Below are 18,435 nucleotides of genomic sequence, written 5' to 3'. Positions count from 1 at the left end.
ATGACTCCAAGGCAGATCAAGGGGAAACACACACACACACACACACACACACACACACACACACACACACACACACACACACACACACACACACACACACACACACACACACACACACACACACACACACCATGTACACATCACTTCAGGGGACATTACATTGACTTACATGCATTTCCTGGAGACTTATCCTATCCTTAACCATAACCAACACATGCCTAACCCTAACCAAGTCTTCACCCTAAAATTAATGATTCCCCTCATGGGGACCTCCATTTTGTCCCCATAAGGGAGGCGAGTCCCCACACGTGACTGTGTAAACAGATTTAGGTCCCCATAAGTATAGTAATGCTAGGACACACACACACACACGTATACACACACACACACACACACACACACACACACACACACACACACACACACACACACACACACACACACACACACACACACACACACACACACACACACACACACACAGTAGGGAAGGGATGTATGTGGATTATTAAAGTTGCCAATTAGACCAGCTGACATTTAGATCAAAAACACCGTGACATTGGCCTTTTAGCAAACTCTTTCTTCCTCTTACACAACAAACAGAAAGAGCACTAACGTTTATCGCTGCGCCAGACGAAGAAATACTCCCCAATAAATGGATTATCAAGCCGAGAGGACAGAGAAAAGTCGGGGAAACGAGCTGAATCACCAGTAACGTTTTTTAGATTTGACATTTGACATCATTGGCAAAAAGGAGGAGTGGATTACTTGATAAAACATAACATAGCTGGTGTTGGGTGAGGACAGATGGGTTTGATTTAGAAAGCCCCCTTTAAAATGTATTTTAATGTTGTAATTCTTACTTTTTGTTATGCAACTGCAAGGGAATGTAATCATTAATGCATGGTGGACTACTCAACTTTAGATATGAGTTAAAATCTGCCATATTAATAATGAATGAATGAAAAGCATGTCTGTCAGTTTCATGTGTGTTTTGACAGCAGGCTTCAGATGTTGCATTTGATTGTTTAAACATTTAAAGTAGTACTTACCGTGGTGGTGAGTCGGGGTAAAAGCTGTTGACCTGGGACAAAGTCTCTCTGTACGAATCAAAGTCTAAACCCGGAGGGAAATCTTCTAAGCAGGTCGATCTCAGCTCTCCTACTGAGCCTCCGTAGGAAAAACCATCCAGACCTGCAGGGAAATGAAGCCAGTGAACTCTCACGATTCATGTTTTCATTATGGTTGAACACACTTCTTGATAGGCAGCTAAATTAAATGTTAACACTTTATATGAAGGTACATAAATTCACCATCAACTAGTTGTTCATTAACATGCATGTTAGCAATATATTGGCTCTTTATTAGTCAGTATAAAACACTTATTAATGCCTTATTCTACATGAACTTATTCTACAAGTACTAGGCCATTAGTTGAGAGTTGTTGTTGGTGTACATGAGTGGTTCTTAATATGCTCAATATGCAGTAGCAGTACCACAAGAATAGTAATTCTCCCATAATAACACCTAGCAAATGTCGTCTATTTGTAACAAGACATGAAACTACAAGGGTTAATTGTGTCAAAATAACTTAAAATCAGGTATTTCTAACTCAGAATATGTTCACTAATAAGCTAGTAGTTTGGCTCGAATATGCATGTTAATTAACAGCTAGTTGATGGTGAATATGTGTACCTTAATATAAAGTGTTACCAATTAAATGTATATATTAACACTTTGGGTATACTGTAAAGGTAATAACCAATGTTTGTGTACTTGTGAGAACACACACACGCAAACACAGGATTACAAACATTTGTTAAGGTATTGTGTGAACCGTAATATTATGTATGGTAAAAGGAAATTAATGGACTGTTTTTAGACTGAAGACTTTGTATCTGACTTTTATTCATGTGGCAAGCTACTGTATGTGTGCGTCAATAACGTCAAGTTAGCGGATCCTCAGAGGCTTTGGATTAGCCTCTACAAGATGTATAACTTGAAATGCTGCCTTTTTACAACCGGAGGTGGGAAGTAGTGGAGTACAAATACTTACTGTACTTAAGTACATGTTTCTGGTATCAGTACTTTACTCCACTACTTATTTTTCTGACGACTTTTTACTTTGACTTCTTACATGTTGAACACAAATACCTGAACTTTCTACTTCTTACATGTTGAACCCAAATACCTGTACTTTCTACTTCTTACATGTTGAACCCAAATACCTGTACTTTCTACTTCTCACATTTTCCAAACAGGCTGGTTCCTTTAGTTTGAATGTGTGTTTGGTGGCGTGATCATTATTATTTAGAGTCATTGCGTGCCTATTGATTTGAACACGATCCGTGTATCCATCATTTCCTGGTCTTCTCTAAAGAAGAGGGACCAATGAAAACGTTGTCATGTTGCCGTTGTTCAGCATGGAAACATTCATTAGCTAACAATGACATTATTGTTCTATTAATATAAAGGGAGGTCAGGTACTCTTTAAAACAGCTGCTAGCTATGGGTACTTTTTACTGAAGTACATTTCAAAGCCCTCTTTACTTTACTTGAGTAAAGAAGTTTAGTCAGTACTTCTACTTTCACCAGAGTATTTTTAAACACGAGTATCTGTACTTCTACTTGATTAAAGCATGTGTGAACTTTTGCCATCTCTGCTTATAAGTCAGTGAGGAAGTGAGAGTTTGATGCTGACCGTAGCTCGCTCTGAGGTGAGGGTTTCGGAGGCGGCTGTCTTTGCGCAGGCTGCCGACGATGATGGTGACGCAGGAGAGGAAGAGCACCAGACCTATAACGATCCCCGCCAGCACCAGAGGAGACACCAGCAGAGACGCCTCCCCCCCAAACTCCCTCTCGCTGCGGCAGTCCGGGAACTCCCCATGGCTCTGGTTGGAGCTCACTGTGAAGAGAGGGAAATGTCAGGATGGAAAAAAACAGTCTGGGAAAACAATTCAACGATGATCTCTCAATGACTTTGAGAGGCGTAGTTCAGTCTGATCAGAACAGGATATTGATAAGAGCATGTTCATCCAAACCAGCGGTTCCCAACCTGTGGGCCGCCAAATAATTTGCAAAAAATATGATTTGTGTGGATTTTAATTTGAACCTCCTTTCCTTTCTCTTTCTTGATCCTCCTTAGCAACGGTCATTACAGTCCTTGACAGCGGTCTGTTCTACTGGATTAACAACGTGTCACATGTTCTGAATTGACCAATCAGAACTTAATTTAGCCTCCGTATTGTTTATAGTTGAATGTGGGCTGCACATTTTTTTAGATTCTTAAGTGGGCCCTGAGTTAAAAAAGGTTGGGAACCGCTGATCTTAGCTGTTGAATATGAGCCAAAGTGCTGTTATGCTGTTCTTATTGCCTTCTTTAGTTTATGTGACAAAGACCTAATGTTTCCCCATAAACATGATGCACAAAAATCTGCATGGAGTTGCAATAATACATTTAAGACCCCCCCTGCCAGCTCTTTAATATTATACAACATGAATCCAGGGTCAAATGGTTTTGTGTGCTCACAGTAAAGGGGAATAACTAAAATCCCTTACACACCAAGCCGATTTCGGCCGTCGATAGATGTCGGGCCGTCGATGAGCGCCGATGAGCGCCATGTCGCCCTACTCAGGTTGGTGTGTCTTGGTGTGTCCCGCACCGTTGTGTCTTTTCGGCCGTGCCGACACCTTCCGCCGCCAATTCAACATGTTGAATCGGGAGGCTGTCGGCCAAAGAAATCACTCTGATTGGCTGTTCAGCTTAGCGAATCAGTGCATGAGAAGCGAAACGGAAGTCAGGGACCCAAACAAACTATTAAGAAGGCAAATCTGAGATTTCATTTAACTCCAGCTCTCGACACAGGTTCAGGAAAGCCCCATGAGCTTCTCGCTGTAGAGAGAAAATGGAACGCACACGCTATTTGTTGTTTGTTTATATCACGCAGTCTGTTCTTCTTCTCTCGGTGTATCACGCAGTCTGTTCTTCCGGTTGTTGCCTCTTTTGAATGACGAATACACACTACCGCCGCCTGCTGGTAAGGAGAGTTATTGCCACTCACGCATGCGCAGTTCGTACGTGCAACTTGGCCGTCGGCTGAAGTCTTTGCGGTGTGTTCCAGTGCGACACATGGCCAAGACGCAGAGACGTGAGGCGACGTTCCGTCTGGACGTGTTCTTTGGTGTCAGTTTGGTGTGTAAGGACCTTAACAACAGTGTAATTTCGGTGAGATTATGACCCTCCTTTTCCAATTTTAAACAGGGGGTGCCAAATCCGGCAGCCATAACACCAACTGTGCCAGATTTATACACCATGAATCCAGGGAATATTGCTTTTGTGTGCTTAAAGTAGAGGGAAATAGCTAAAAACCTGTGAGATTTGGATGAGTTTAGGACCCTCCTGGCCAAAATTACACAGGTTTTGCCAAATCCGGCAGCCATAACACCAGATTTAGAAGTACCCCTTTAATTTTTCACCTGATCGGCTCAGAGTAAAATGCTTTTGTTTGCTTAAACTAGAGGGAAACGGCTAAAACCGGTGTAATTTTGGTGAGATTATGACCATCTTTGCCAAAGTTACAGAGGGGGTGCCATATCCGGCAGCCATACCGTAGCTCTAATTTAGAAAGCCCTGTTTAAAATGCAATTCTTACTTTTTTTTAATGCAACTTTAAGAGGAATCTAATCATTAATGCATGGTGTTGACACAGGACACAGTGTTACTCATTTATAGATAGATTAGTTCAAATCCGCCGTATTAATGATGAATAAATGAAGCGCAGGTCTGTCAGTTTCATGTGTGTTTTGACAGGAGGTCGTTTCATAACTGAACACTTCCTCCTCTTCGTCTTCCCTCTCCACGTCTTTCCCTGAGGACTTATTCCATTTCAGTGTGTGACAGATAATTAGAGCTAGAGTCACACACACACACACACACACACACACACACACACACACACACACACACACACACACACACACACACACACACACACACACACACACACACACTGTGGCTCTCAGTCATCATCATTAGATTACAGAACGATCCTGTTCCTCTTCATTTCTATTTAATGTCTGTTTGCTCTGCCTGTCTGTCTCTCTATCTGTCTCTCTATCTGTCTCACTGTCTGTCTCTCTGTCTGTCTCTCTGTCTGTCTCACTGTCTGTCTCTCTATCTGTCTCACTGTCTGTCTCTCTGTCTGTCTCTCTGTCTGTCTCACTGTCTGTCTCTCTGTCTGTCTCTCTATCTGTCTCTCTGTCTGTCTCTCTATCTGTCTCACTGTCTGTCTCACTGTCTGTCTCACTGTCTGTCTCTCTGTCTGTCTCTATCTGTCTCTCTATCTGTCTCTCTATCTGTCTCTCTATCTGTCTCTCTGTCTGTCTCACTGTCTGTCTCTCTATCTGTCTCTCTATCTGTCTCACTGTCTGTCTCTCTATCTGTCTCTCTATCTGTCTCTCTATCTGTCTCAAGTCTCTCTGTCTGTCTCTCTATCTGTCTCTCTGTCTGTCTCTCTGTCTGTCTCACTGTCTGTCTCTCTATCTGTCTCTCTATCTGTCTCTCTATCTGTCTCACTGTCTGTCTCTCTATCTGTCTCTCTGTCTGTCTCTCTATCTGTCTCACTGTCTGTCTCTCTATCTGTCTCACTGTCTGTCTCACTGTCTGTCTCTCTGTCTGTCTCTCTATCTGTCTCTCTATCTGTCTCTCTATCTGTCTCACTGTCTGTCTCACTGTCTGTCTCACTGTCTGTCTCACTGTCTGTCTCTCTATCTGTCTCACTATCTGTCTCTCTATCTTTCTCTCTATCTGTCTCACTATCTGTCTCTCTATCTGTCTCACTATCTGTCTCTATGTCTGTCTCACTATCTGTCTCACTGTCTGTCTCGCTGTCTGTCTCACTGTCTGTCTCACTGTCTGTCTCTCTATCTGTCTCACTATCTGTCTCTCTATCTGTCTCACTATCTGTCTCTATGTCTGTCTCACTATATGTCTCACTGTCTAGCTCTCTATCTGTCTAGCTCTCTATCTGTCTCACTGTCTGTCTAGCTCTCTATCTGTCTCACTGTCTGTCTCTCTATCTGTCTCACTGTCTGTCTCTCTATATCTGTCTCACTGTCTGTCTCACTGTCTGTCTCTCTATCTTTCTCACTGTCTGTCTCTCTATCTGTCTCTCTATCTGTCTCACTGTCTGTCTCACTGTCTGTCTCACTGTCTGTCTCACTGTCTGTCTCTCTATCTGTCTCACTGTCTGTCTCTCTATCTGTCTCACTGTCTGTCTCTCTATCTGTCTCACTGTCTGTCTCTCTATCTGTCTCACTGTCTGTCTCTCTATCTGTCTCACTGTCTGTCTCACTATCTGTCTCACTGTCTGTCTCTCTATCTGTCTCACTGTCTGTCTCACTGTCTGTCTCACTATCTGTCTCACTGTCTGTCTCACTATCTGTCTCTCTATCTTTCTCTCTATCTGTCTCACTATCTGTCTCACTGTCTGTCTCTCTATCTGTCTCACTGTCTGTCTCTCTATCTGTCTCACTGTCTGTCTCACTGTCTGTCTCGCTGTCTGTCTCACTCTGTCTGTCTCACTATCTGTCTCTCTATCTGTCTCACTGTCTGTCTCTCTGTCTGTCTCACTATCTGTCTCTCTATCTGTCTCTCTATCTGTCTCACTGTCTGTCTCACTGTCTGTCTCTCTGTCTCAGCAGGAGAGGACTCTTTAAAGTAGAGACACTACATACTGATATACACCTGAACATCAGCAGGAGAGGACTCTTTAAAGTAGAGACACTACATACTGATATACACCTGAACATCAGCAGGAGAGGACTCTTTAAAGTAGAGACACTACATACTGATATACACCTGAACATCAGCAGGAGAGGACTCTTTAAAGTAGAGACACTACATACTGATATACACCTGAAAGTGAGTAGTTATGTCCTCTTTAATGAACACAGTTAATACACTAATGTATTTGTAGGTGGACAAACGTTTTGATTTCTGCCTCTGATTTCACTCTTTGTTTTTCCTGCTTTGAATATAAAGCAGGAAAAACAATCAAATCACTCCCAGTATCATTTTCATTTCAGTCTCTTCTCTTTTGCTCGTTTCTCTCCCCCTTGAACGTCTGCGTCTGTAATTCTGTTGTCTTCAGTAATTTGGTTTCACACAAACTCCCGAGAAGCAGAAAATGTTCTCTCACCCCGAACGATTCCCAGCAGACCCTCTCTGCTCTCACTAATGTTTCCTCTATCACACACTCTCTTTGTCTTTCGCTCTTTTTTCCTAACATGATTTTCTCTTCTCATCTCTTCCTCAGAAACTCCATTTTCTCCCTGTCCTCCCCTGAGAAAACTCTGAAGGAAATCTATAATTATATAGATTTAAATTCACATGCAACAAACTTCTGCTATTTATGTTAGTCCAGCACTTGGTCCAGACTGAAATATCTCAAGTGTTTCGATGGTTAACAAGAAGGCAAGTTTATTTATACAGCACCTTCAACACAAGGCAATTCAAAGTGTTTTACAAAAATGTAAGACATTAAAGGTCCCATGTCATGGCCATTTCCTCATAGCATTGTGAAGCACCTTGAGATGACGTTGTTTTTAAAGTGTGCTATAGAAAATAAATGTATTATTATTAAAGGTCCCATGTCATGGCCATTTCTACTGATCATAATTCCATTGTTGAGGTCTACTAGAATACATTTATATTGTTCAATGTTCCAAACTCACATTGGTTTCTCATACAGCATCTCTGTATAGTATGTGTATTCACTCTCTGTCCTAAACGGCTTGTTGGAGCTCCTGCCCCCCCCCCCCCCCCCCCCTCCCGTGAGCCCAGTGGCCGTCTGCGAGACAGCGAGACACAGCTGAACCCAGCTCGAAACACACACACACCCGCAGCCATATTGCACACGTGCATGTGTGAGTTCAGGTTCAAGTGTTACGGACCGTCTCCACAGCAGCGTTAAAAAAAATCTCCTCCATTTTTTGGAATATGAGGAAATGACCTGCGGTATGACTCTCCCAGCATACACGCCGTTTGATTGGCTAGAGCTTGAACTGTCAGATTTGCGTACACGGGATTTGATTGGCTGACGCTTCCACCTCAGCCTCAAAAGTTGAACATTGCTCAACTTTGAATCCTCAAAATCCTGAAAATCTCCGCTCGCCTGCCCACAATGCATTTCGGCGCAAAGTGAGGGAAAGTGACGTCACCCACCTTCAAAGTGAATGGGCAGAAGCGTTTCAAGATTTTTAACGCTGCTGTGGAGACGGCCCGTTAGTGTACATATTCTTTGAGAAAGGTGGAGTTCCCGTGGGGGGAGGGGGGCAGAGGGAGGGGAGGGGGGCAGAGGGAGGGGAGACCAGGTGCATGTTGCGAAACATTATTGTTACAGTGTATGAAGGGGGTGGGGGTGGGGTGTCTAAAGTCAAAGATGAATCTTGATTGGGACAAATTTGACCTCGAGTCACCCAAAACAATTCTGCTGGGTCTCCCCAGACCCGAACACCAAATGATACACTTTTTTTTTTAGAGACCTCAGACTTGGCAAAAATGGGTCACAAACCTGTTTGGTAGTGTTTATATAGCTGTGGAGGATATCATGAAGCCTTGTTCCCATAAAAAAAAACTAGAGCGTAGTTATTATATAATTTAACATGAAACGGGTCACGGGAGACCCGAACACAACATAAGAGATAAATCAAAGCTGAAGACTTCTCTTTATTAAATCAAATAACTACTCATATCAGTCGCTGCACTGCAAGTCATGTTCTCTTGGCTTTTTAACCACATTTGACCCGTTCCTAAATGTTTTTATGTGGGGTTAAAGGTTTATTTTAGTGCCGGAAAAAATAACATGTTTGCTTCAATAATTATGGATCACTTTCATCAGGTTTGGGGTTTTATTCCAATGTATAGCATCTGTGGTCTTCTGGGGTCTTTTTTTGTAAAATCATTCAACCTTTTTGCATTTTTTTTACTCAGAATAAGGTTAGATTTGGTGTAAATGAGGTCTATTGACCATACATTTCAAAAAGTAGAGTAAACTTGTGGTAATAGGAATAAAGTTGCCTTAAAAAGCTGTAACAACACACAACACAGGGGTTAATGCGTGGCATTTTTACATAATCATTGTTATGTTTTGTTGGAAAGTATTTTGAATTGCCTCGTGTTGACATGTACTTGATAAAGAAACTTGCCCTTTGCCCTGCCTTGGTGAAGTATATCAACATTTTCTCAGTTATGTTCCTCCATAAGTGCACTTAAAGTAGTTACTAAGACCCCATTTACACGCAAATGCATACGAAACGCAAACGAACACGATATCAAAAAAGTCTTCCGTTCACATGAGACCCGCTCGAAAGCGGCTGGGAGACGCTGTAGTACATATGCCGGGCCTGTAAGTGGCGTAGTAACTTCCGCCACAAAATACAAAGACAAAGATTTGGTATTTTTGGTTTATGGTGATTAAAATCGAGATTTGAATTGTCTTTTAAGAATATATAATATTATATGGTTGTATCTAATGTAAGTCAATGTTTGCTATGGTCTCTTTTAGCTTTGTGCTGTTTGTGCTATTCTGTCACTCACAGTGTTGGTTTTACATCATGATAAATGCTGACGTGCAATAAATATTCATGGCTGTTTTTATGGCTTGATGTCTTTAGATTTATCGCTTCCTTGTTAACCTGCTCCTCCGTGTTCATTTACCTTGATTTATTTCATGGGATGGGCATGTGGGCCTTATATTTGTACACACACACACACACACACACACACACACACGCACACACACTTCCTCTTTCTCTGCTTTCTCTCTGCAGCTGTGCCCTGTCCCCTCAGGGTTTTAAAATATAACACTATCACCATTTATTACAATCTCTCTCTATATTTTGTTCTGTTTGTTCCTCGCTCCGCCATGCCTCCTCTCTACCATCACACCACTCTGTGTATCTCTTAAATCCTCCTTTTCTGTCTTAAATTATGTTGGGATTAAATTAAGTAAAATGAAATTTGCTGGGTGATTTTCTCCAGTGGCGTCACAGGACAGCGAGTTCATACAACCACACCCAAGAAGACTATCTATTCTTCTTTTCCTAATGATTTCTGTTGGCATTTTAACATTTCCTTTTGATACGGAATATTTCCTTATAGTCTGATCACATCACATAGCTTCATCAGTAAGTAATTTTTAAAGAGTCCTCTCCTGCTGATGTTCAGGTGTATATCAGTATGTAGTGTCTCTACTTTAAAGAGTCCTCTCCTGCTGATGTTCAGGTGTATATCAGTATGTAGTGTCTCTACTTTAAAGAGTCCTCTCCTGCTGATGTTCAGTGTATATCAGTATGTAGTGTCTCTACTTTAAAGAGTCCTCTCCTGCTGATGTTCAGGTGTATATCAGTATGTAGTGTCTCTACTTTAAAGAGTCCTCTCCTGCTGATGTTCAGGTGTATATCAGTATGTAGTGTCTCTACTTTAAAGAGTCCTCTCCTGCTGATGTTCAGGTGTATATCAGTATGTAGTGTCTCTACTTTAAAGAGTCCTCTCCTGCTGATGTTCAGGTGTATATCAGTATGTAGTGTCTCTACTTTAAAGAGTCCTCTCCTGCTGATGTTCAGGTGTATATCAGTATGTAGTGTCTCTACTTTAAAGAGTCCTCTCCTGCTGATGTTCAGGTGTATATCAAGTAGTCACTCTCCTGTGAGTGTATATCAGTATGTAGTGTCTCTACTTTAAAGAGTCCTCTCCTGCTGATGTTCAGGTGTATATCAGTATGTAGTGTCTCTACTTTAAAGAGTCCTCTCCTGCTGATGTTCAGGTGTATATCAGTATGTAGTGTCTCTACTGGGACATGTCTCCATGCTTTAATGTTCAAAAAGCTCTTTATTTTTCTCATACTGCCTGTGCTGCAGCACCTCTTTTCACCCTCTGTCTGAAACCAGAGCCCAGTCTGCTCTGATTGGTTAGCTGGCCGCTCTGTTGTGGATTGGTGAACTGCTTAGAGATGTCCCGCCCCTTAGCCTATCACGTACAATGTGTTGGAGCGCTAGCCAATAGAAGTGCTAGCGGTTTTATATTGATGTCATTATGTTACGAAAGTAAACAAGGAGTCCAATGGAGGCGTTTCAGTGTGTGAGAGAAACTCCCTCTGGATTTTCGCCTTTGCCAGACCATTTACATGCACTAACATATAAAACACACACTACAGGAAAGGGAAAACCACAGAAGCATAATGGAGCCTCTTATTAAAGGTAATTTTCCAACATGATTTCGGAGTTGATACCTTCAGAAACAGAACCAGAACTTTAATACTACTTGAACCTCCTCACATTTAAAGCCCTTGAACAGGCATGGGGTCACACTGGGTTTAGGACAGGTGTCAACATCGGGGTTATTAAGTGGCTTTTTGTCGCGTCCTGCAGGATGTAGGTGGGAGTGTGTTGAGCAGTGACCGTTAGTGACAAGCTGTCACAGTGAGTTACCGCTCTGCTCTTACATTATATATGAACATATACCGTCTCCCTCACACAGCGGGGAGAGGTCACTCTGTGTTTCTCAGGCAGAAGGGCAGAGATAGCAAAAGTACACACATCCTGTACTCAAGTAGAAGTACAGATACTCGTGTTTAAAAATACTCTGGTCAAAGTAGAAGTACTGACTAAACTTCTTTACTCAAGTAAAAGTAAAGAGGGCTTTGAAATGTACTTCAGTAAAAAGTACCCATAGCTAGCAGCTGTTTTAAAGAGTACCTGACCTCCCTTTATATTAATAGAACAATAATGTCATTGTTAGCTAATGAATGTTTCCATGCTGAACAACGGCAACATGACAACGTTTTCATTGGTCCCTCTTCTTTAGAGAAGACCAGGAAATGATGGATACACGGATCGTGTTCAAATCAATAGGCACGCAATGACTCTAAATAATAATGATCACGCCACCAAACACACATTCAAACTAAAGGAACCAGCCTGTTTGGGAAATGTGAGAAGTAGAAACGTACAGGTATTGTGTTCAACATGTAAGAAGTAGAAAGTACAGGTATTTGTGTTCAAAATGTAAGAAGTAGAAAGTACAGGTATTTGTGTTCAAAATGTAAGAAGTAGAAAGTACAGGTATTTGTGTTCAACATGTAAGAAGTAGAAAGTACAGGTGTTTGTGTTCAACATGTAAGAAGTAGGAAAGTACAGTATTTGTGTTCAAGATGTAAGAAGTAGAAAGTACAGGTATTTGTGTTCAAAATGTAAGAAGTAGAAAGTACAGGTATTGTGTTCAAAGTGTAAAGAAGTAGAAAGTAACAGGTATTTGGGTTCAAAAGTAAGAAGTCAAAGTAAAAACGTCGTCAAGAAAATAAGTAGTGGAGTAAAGTACGATACCAGAAAATGTGGTAGTGAAGTAGAAAATGGAAATACTCAAATAACAGTACAAGTATCTCAAATGTACTTAAGTACAGTACTGAAGTAAATGTACTCAGTTACTTCCCCAACCCTGAGGAGCGTAAAAGGAGGATGCGGAAGAATTTGTCCTAAAAACGATAAGATTTGAAAATGTAATGCTTATGGACGCTCGACAAGTAGATTAGAGCAAGAACAATGACGCAGATTTCTCTTCAATTTGAGAAAGTGAACAAGGAACAAATACAGTAGAAATGTAAATAGGTAGTTCATCATGTTGAGAAATGGTCTTTATGAGATGTTTTGTTATTAAAAGTTGTATCTGTAATGATAAATCAATAGAGACAGCCGCACAGGGAGGACAAATCTATTTGCTGATCAACATATAGCTCCCATATATATATGTGTGTGTGTGTGTCCATCCAGATTAGGGAGTCACTAGCAGTCATTTATTTTTGGGTGTCACAAGCTATAAAGGTTAAGAGCCAGTGATATTGACTGCTGCTGCATCACTTTGTACATTAGCTGCATACATTATAGAGAAGCATCAAGCAGCCACTCAGATCAGATCTGACAGCTTGTCTTTATGAGTTACAACCTCTCTCTTTGCAATATGAAATATACCATATCTCTCTCTGAATATACATCCAGGCAGTCCTCGGGGGGGGGCGGGACGTTCAATAAAGAACAACTGACCTGAGCCAACAGTTAGGGATACAAAAAAGGACCGTAGCACTTACACAAAATCAGTATCTGTCTCTGAATGCATCCATTTCTTTTAACTCAATGTACATTTGGAGAAGAGTCACAGTGTAGCCTTGTTTTTATCTGTTTTCTCAATAGCTTGATTCATAAATAACACACTTTGGCTTATGCAACATGCAGATGATGCTTAAATATATAAGGGAAACAATGCATAGCCTGTTATTCTTTTGTTCTCTTTTGCTTTTCTTTACCACGGACAGTTTAGCCATCATGAATCCAAAGTGTCATACTCTCCAAAAATAATAGTGAATATTCCAAACGTATTCCATTTTGTTTTCTGACGGAGGAATACTATGTTTATGTTTTTTGGTCACGACTGACTTTAAATGTAACGTGTATTGATATGACTGCACATAGTCCCTTGAACAGAGCACTGTTAGCATCAGGTTGCTATCGAAAAATGTCCACATGGACCAATCAGAATTGAGTATTCGACTAACCTGTGTAACAACAGGCAGTAACATTTTCAAAACCTTCAACTATCAATCATCTGTCCTCCATAATTGTGTATTTCCTCCCGTTCAGCGCAAACAGAATAAACGCACACACACACCCACACACACACACACACACACACACACACACACACACACACACACACACACACACACACACACACACACACACACACACACGCTCCTCCTGAGACTTCCGCTTCTTCTTCAAGGTCAGGACATTCTTCAGGCTCTGTTTGTGCACTGGGTTAGTCATTATTGATGATCTGCATATACCAAAACAATACAAAACTGCTAGCAGAGTATTTGATAAAGGCTGATTCATGTATTACCAAAAGAAAAAATTGTTTAAATTTACAGCAGCTTTGTTTTATTTACATTTCACATTGTATACTTCGAGCAAAAACACTGTATGTGAACCATGGCAACATCTGCATTTCTCAGCTTATGTATTTAAAACAGGCTGAGGTAGCGTGTGTGTGTGTGCGTGTGTGTGTGTGTGTGTGTGTACACAGTATATTGTGTGTGTGTGTGTTTGTGGGCGGTCTGATTCACTGACCCTCCGTCACCTCTTGTTGTAACTCTCATTCAGTATTGTTGCAGCCTTCTCTGTGTGTGCTGTCTCTTAACATGAACTGATCTTTGTTGCCAAAGTTACCAACTCATGCACCGAAAAAAGTGTTAGCCATAGGAGCGCGAGTGTTACCATAATATGTCACACTTGTTAGCAACATAACGCTTGAGATATTCCCCATTTACTGACAATATTTTACGTCGTAGAACAAAGCATTAAAAATCTCTCTCGGCTTGTTGTTAACCATACACTGTACTGTCGCGGCCAAAATCATAGAAAAGTAAAACTGAAAATGTACTTAAAAGTAAACGTAAGATCGTTGTTTCTGTGCATTTATTACATGATCCAATATCATCAACATACATTTGACCATTTCCTATATCTTGCCTTTTGCCTCTCCTGTGGTCTCCTTGTGTTTCCCTGGTAAAAAAAAACGTAAACTTAAATAATAACACTGAATAATAATAATAGATTTACTATGAACTAAAACAGCAAAATATTGAATAATATAAAGCAATATATAGCTCCAACATGTACCTTATTTCAGGCGTCTGACACAATTCTAACTCAAAAAGATGTATGCTAGAATGCTGACTAATGTCTGGGTTTCAGGACTCATTGCTGCTTCACAATTATGCATGTGTTAAGATACAGTCTGGTATTAATAATAATATGAGGAAGCATGAAGACACAGACGTATGCTTTTCTCAGAATTTGACTTTTTTATTCCTTCTGTCAGTGCATTATAGTGTCGCTGTTTGTTTCTGTGAGGCTTCTGGAAGCTTTACACACGGCTAACATTCTCCTCAGGACGCTGTGTGAAGACTGAAGCTCATCAGGATGATTGACAGCTGCAGTAAGATGAACCGAGACGAGACACACTCTGTTGACTCCCGGCAAAAATGTTGCATACAGTAGATTTATCTGAAGTTACAAACATAAAATATTTGTTGATTTGATAGAATAATGATTTTTTCATTTATTGAATAAACTTAAAGGTCACCTATCATGCTATTTGTAGGCAATAGCATAGGTCTCACATATATACAAATATATAAAAAACATGTATATGAAGTGTTTTGCTCAAAATACCAAACAGATCACCCATTCTAGCCATGCCTCATATCCCTCTATTTCACTTCCTGTTTCAAAAGTGCTGATTTGGGTATAAAGCTTTAAAAAAATAAAGAATTGATAACAAATAAAAAAGGAGGGGGCTGAGCTCATGCGGGACCCGGCAGCTACTGTCTGAACTAAATACTGCCGTGATGAAACCCCATATCATGGATTATCAAGGATTCTTTCTGAAACAGTATGGAGCTCAAAGGCTTTCTCTCTTGCCGGTTATACCACAAGGTGAGTTCCTTTTTATTTCCTGCTTCTTCACACACATGCTCTCCAGTACAGGTTAGCTCTGAGTGTTAGCGATGCTAATGTAAACACCGACCATATTACGTCCAAAACAGTCGGGCATTGTTTCTGATAGCAACGTTTCTGATAGCGCCGTGGGTCCACATTTCTAATATTACATCATATCGGACGCAAATCTGGATCAGCTCCGTTGTAGCCCCGTTTTTAGAGATTTGGGTACGGAGGAAAAGAGAGAGGGTTTTATTTTCTGACGCTGCGTGAGTTCCCCGACACACCGGGGACACATCTTTATGTAGAAAATACATAAAAAAGTGCATTTTGCATGATAGGTCCCCTTTAAGTCTTAACACATTTGTACACCATTGTTCTCATGCAAAACTTTGCCCATTTCTGCTTTTTGATTTAGACTTTTTTCAGATTTTGACATTTTTTTCATCGTTAGTTTGACTATTTCTTAGATTTGGACTTTTCTCTCAGATTTCGATTTTTTTCCTCAGAATTTCATTTTTCTCAGATTTTGCACTTTTTTGGCAGATTACTAATAATTTCTAAGATTTTCACTTTTTGCTCAGAATTTGACTTTTTGATTTTCAAGATATTATATTATCATATTGCAGTGTTTTTTTCTTAACTTACAACAGTCCATTCATTCTTAATGTTGGAGCACATACAGTAAGGGCTGCACAATCATTGAAACTGTTACCATAATCTCAATGTGGACTATAGTGCACCATCCACCATTTTGTTAATCACAGTATTTACTTAAGCCAAAAAAAATGCAAGAAATCTGAATGAAGTATTGAGGAGTCGCAGTGTACAAATGTTAATCTTCAGACCTAATACAAAATCATCTTTGTTTGGTGCAGATCCTCCATTTGTATATACTTAATCAATGATGCATTTTGAAAGTCATCAATCCATCCATACTGTAATATCAGTCAAAACAACCACATTTCTTTCCATATCGTGCAGCCTTAATACACTAAAGCTCCCATAGCAGTATTAAAATTGGGATGTGCATTTAGATGAGTATGTAGGTCACAAAACATCTCTGTGAATTTGGGTCAGAATACATCAGACTTCCCCTTAATCTCTCCCTCTCTCCCTGTGGATGGATGGCAGAGAGACAGATTATTACACCCTGCTGGCCCACATTTCTGCCTTTTTCTCTCGTTAAATCATCCGCTCGTTCTTCTGCTCTCACATCCCCTTCGTTGTTGTTGTTGTTGTTGTTGTAGTCACTTGTCTAGATTGTTTATCGCCATGAAACTGAACGGCATGAATCAAAAGAGTTATACATCAGATGTGTTTAGTGAAGTCATGTTTCATATCGTGCGAATCGTACGTCCAAAATGTGACTTTTACGACTTTGCTTTCATGTGATTTTATCTCTAGAAAAGTCAATTTTATTTACATTTCTCAACATCATAAATTACAGCTTTTCTTCAAGATGCCTTATCACTCTATATGCTTATAGGCCATTATCAAAACGTCGTCCCCATATACACTTAACCCCTTAAATGGGCCAGCACATACTCTTTTTGGGAACTTAACAAAGTCTAAAATGACAGATTTTACGTTTTTTTTCATCAAAATATGACCCTTATGCACTAATGTACATTTTTGACAGATTTTGAAGTGACTGTTATTTTGTATATATTATGTGTTGTGATTTTATTTATGTCTTTAATGTGTGCATATGTATAAATGTGTCTGTTAATTGTATATATATATAGGATATACATATTTGTATACACATTTGTATACATATTTGTTTTTTTGTATTCTTTGGGATTGTGGGACTTATCTTCCAACTGACGCTGTATTTCGCAAGATTCATTATTTTGATCCTCACCTTGGCTACGGATATTTTCAGTATATCCGTAATTATATACTATCCTATGATTATACAGTATGTCTATGCTCCTGTAGAATAATATATTCCTGCTGCTGCAGTATTTAGGTATTTTTAAAGAACTTTCAAATTATCCAGAATATTCTATATTGTTTATATTTTATATCATATTTTTCATTTTATTTTGTAATATTATGTAATATCATTTCCAACTTTTTAAGTATTTGTAATTTAATGTCTGAACACACTGCTTCTGTAACGAAAGATGGGATCAATAAAGTATATATCTATCTATCAAAATAATATCCTATGTTTTGGACATTATTTAGCTGGTAAGCACATTGCGTAGTTTGCTAATCTAAACTTGTTAAATTAAGAAGCAAACATCTGTTAATGAAATCATACACATTTACAATTAGTAGAGAGCTTCAGTGCATAATTACGGTAACACTTTGGTTTAGTTCATGATATAACACATATAACAACACAGGTAGAAATGTATCACCTACGCCCAATTACGCCCAATACGTCGATCGCAAAGGTAGTGTGGGTAGATCGCATGGCATTGAAAAAAAAAGAGAAAAGGTTAGCCTATCATCCATCCTTACTATGGCACTTGCCACTTGATTGACGTACAGGTAAGCCACCGTGCCAGCTGCAAATCACCGGCGAGCTGATTACCTAGTTAGCCTTCCAATTTATACAATTCCACTAAAGAAAGGGTATAAAATTGACGTAATGACCACAAATGTACTAAGTTGTATTGTGCCATACGGGTTCATGCTGCGAGGTTCCAGCCCCCCCCCCCCACACACACAGATTGGGCAGGGGACTTGGTAATTTTAAAAGTAGCACCCAAGCTGAAAAAGTGTGGGCACCGCTGACCTACTATATTGCACATATAATGAATGATATTTTGAAATAAGTTTTAGTGGGTGTCCTGTGGTCTAAACATATCTATTCACAGAGTAACAGATGAACCTGTGTGTAAATCACACCTAAAAAAAAGCTGT

General features: G+C 40.0%; 1 protein-coding gene across 1 annotated transcript in view; it reads right to left on the bottom strand.

The window, feature by feature from the left end:
- The window catches only part of bean1 (brain expressed, associated with NEDD4, 1), a 46,134-nt gene that overhangs the window by 9,822 nt on the left and 17,877 nt on the right, over nucleotides 1–18,435 (bottom strand). The window contains exons 3-4 of the mRNA XM_034135859.1: nucleotides 2,702–2,905; nucleotides 1,053–1,194 (exon numbers count right to left, since the gene is read on the bottom strand). Coding sequence (XP_033991750.1) covers nucleotides 1,053–1,194; nucleotides 2,702–2,905 — 346 coding nt within the window. The remainder of the gene's footprint in view (nucleotides 1–1,052; nucleotides 1,195–2,701; nucleotides 2,906–18,435) is intronic.

The sequence above is a fragment of the Trematomus bernacchii genome, unplaced genomic scaffold (assembly GCF_902827165.1).
Source record: "Trematomus bernacchii unplaced genomic scaffold, fTreBer1.1, whole genome shotgun sequence".
Classification (NCBI taxonomy): domain Eukaryota; kingdom Metazoa; phylum Chordata; class Actinopteri; order Perciformes; family Nototheniidae; genus Trematomus; species Trematomus bernacchii.
This window is presented reverse-complemented; position numbering and strand designations above follow the sequence as displayed.